This window comes from Myotis nattereri (genome assembly GCF_964212035.1).
Source record: "Myotis nattereri genome assembly, chromosome: 19".
NCBI lineage: Eukaryota > Metazoa > Chordata > Mammalia > Chiroptera > Vespertilionidae > Myotis > Myotis nattereri.
The window spans coordinates 28,281,073-28,281,962 of record NC_138095.1 but is presented as its reverse complement, the minus strand read 5'-3'; the positions used below and the strand labels follow the sequence as shown (position 1 = coordinate 28,281,962).

The 890-nt window shown below is 72.4% G+C and overlaps 1 protein-coding gene across 1 annotated transcript in view; it reads right to left on the bottom strand.

Moving 5' to 3' along the window:
* PIWIL1 (piwi like RNA-mediated gene silencing 1) overlaps positions 1–218 on the bottom strand; it is a gene marked incomplete at both ends in the record, with an annotated part of 13,361 nt that extends 13,143 nt beyond the window's left edge. Inside the window, one exon of the mRNA XM_081113789.1 lies at positions 144–218. Within this exon, the coding sequence (XP_080969915.1) occupies positions 144–218 (75 nt within the window). The remainder of the gene's footprint in view (positions 1–143) is intronic.
* Between the last annotated feature and the right edge of the window lie 672 nt (positions 219–890).

Below are 890 nucleotides of genomic sequence, written 5' to 3'. Positions count from 1 at the left end.
GGCGGGTCCGCGCTCGCACACTCCTCCCCACGGGTCGCCACGCATCTCGCCCCGAGGACCGTCCGGTGGGCCCCACGGCCTCCTGGGACAGGAAGGGGGGCAGCCGGGCGGGCGGGGGGGCGGGGGCACGGCCGGGCACTCACCGCGGCGCCCACGTGCTGCACGATCTCCTGGCCGCGGGCCCGTCCCCGGGCTCGGGCTCGGGCGCGCCCCGTCATCGTCTCTTTCTGGGAAGGAAGCAAAGGGGGGCCCGCGCTCAAGGCCACGGCCGACCGGCTGCTCCTCTACGACCGGCTCCCACCTGCACCCCCGGGGGCCCGTCCCTGCCAGGCCCAGCCTTCGCACCCACAGCCCGAGCCTGGCGGCCGCGGCCTTATTTTTTTAAAAAAATATACACGTCTTTATTGATGTCAGAGAGGAAGGAAGCGGGAGAGAGAAACATCCATGATGAGATTGAGGACCCAGCCCGCAACCCGGGCCTGTGCCCTGACCGGGAATCGAACCCGGGACCCCGCAGGCCGACGCTCTACCCACTGAGCCACACGGGCCCGGCCTGCCCTTGTTTCCGTAACCGGGTGACCGGCTGCACGGCCCCTCCCAGGGCGCGGGCTGGAGCCGAGGCGCAGCCCCGAGGGCAGGTGTGGCTCCGAGGTTGAGCGGTGACCTATCGACCAGGAGGTCAGGGTTCAGTTCCGGGTCAGGGCCCGGCCGGCGACACGGGCTCCATCTCCCGATCCCCGGCGGGGGGCGCGCGGGAGGCCGCCGGTCCGTGATCCTCTCCCTCCGCCTGAAACCAGCGAAATATGGGAGCAAAGGCCCGCCCTGCGGCCGCCGCAGCCCCGCCCCCTGCGGCCAACGCCCCGCCCCCGGCGCGAGGTTCCGGTGCCGCC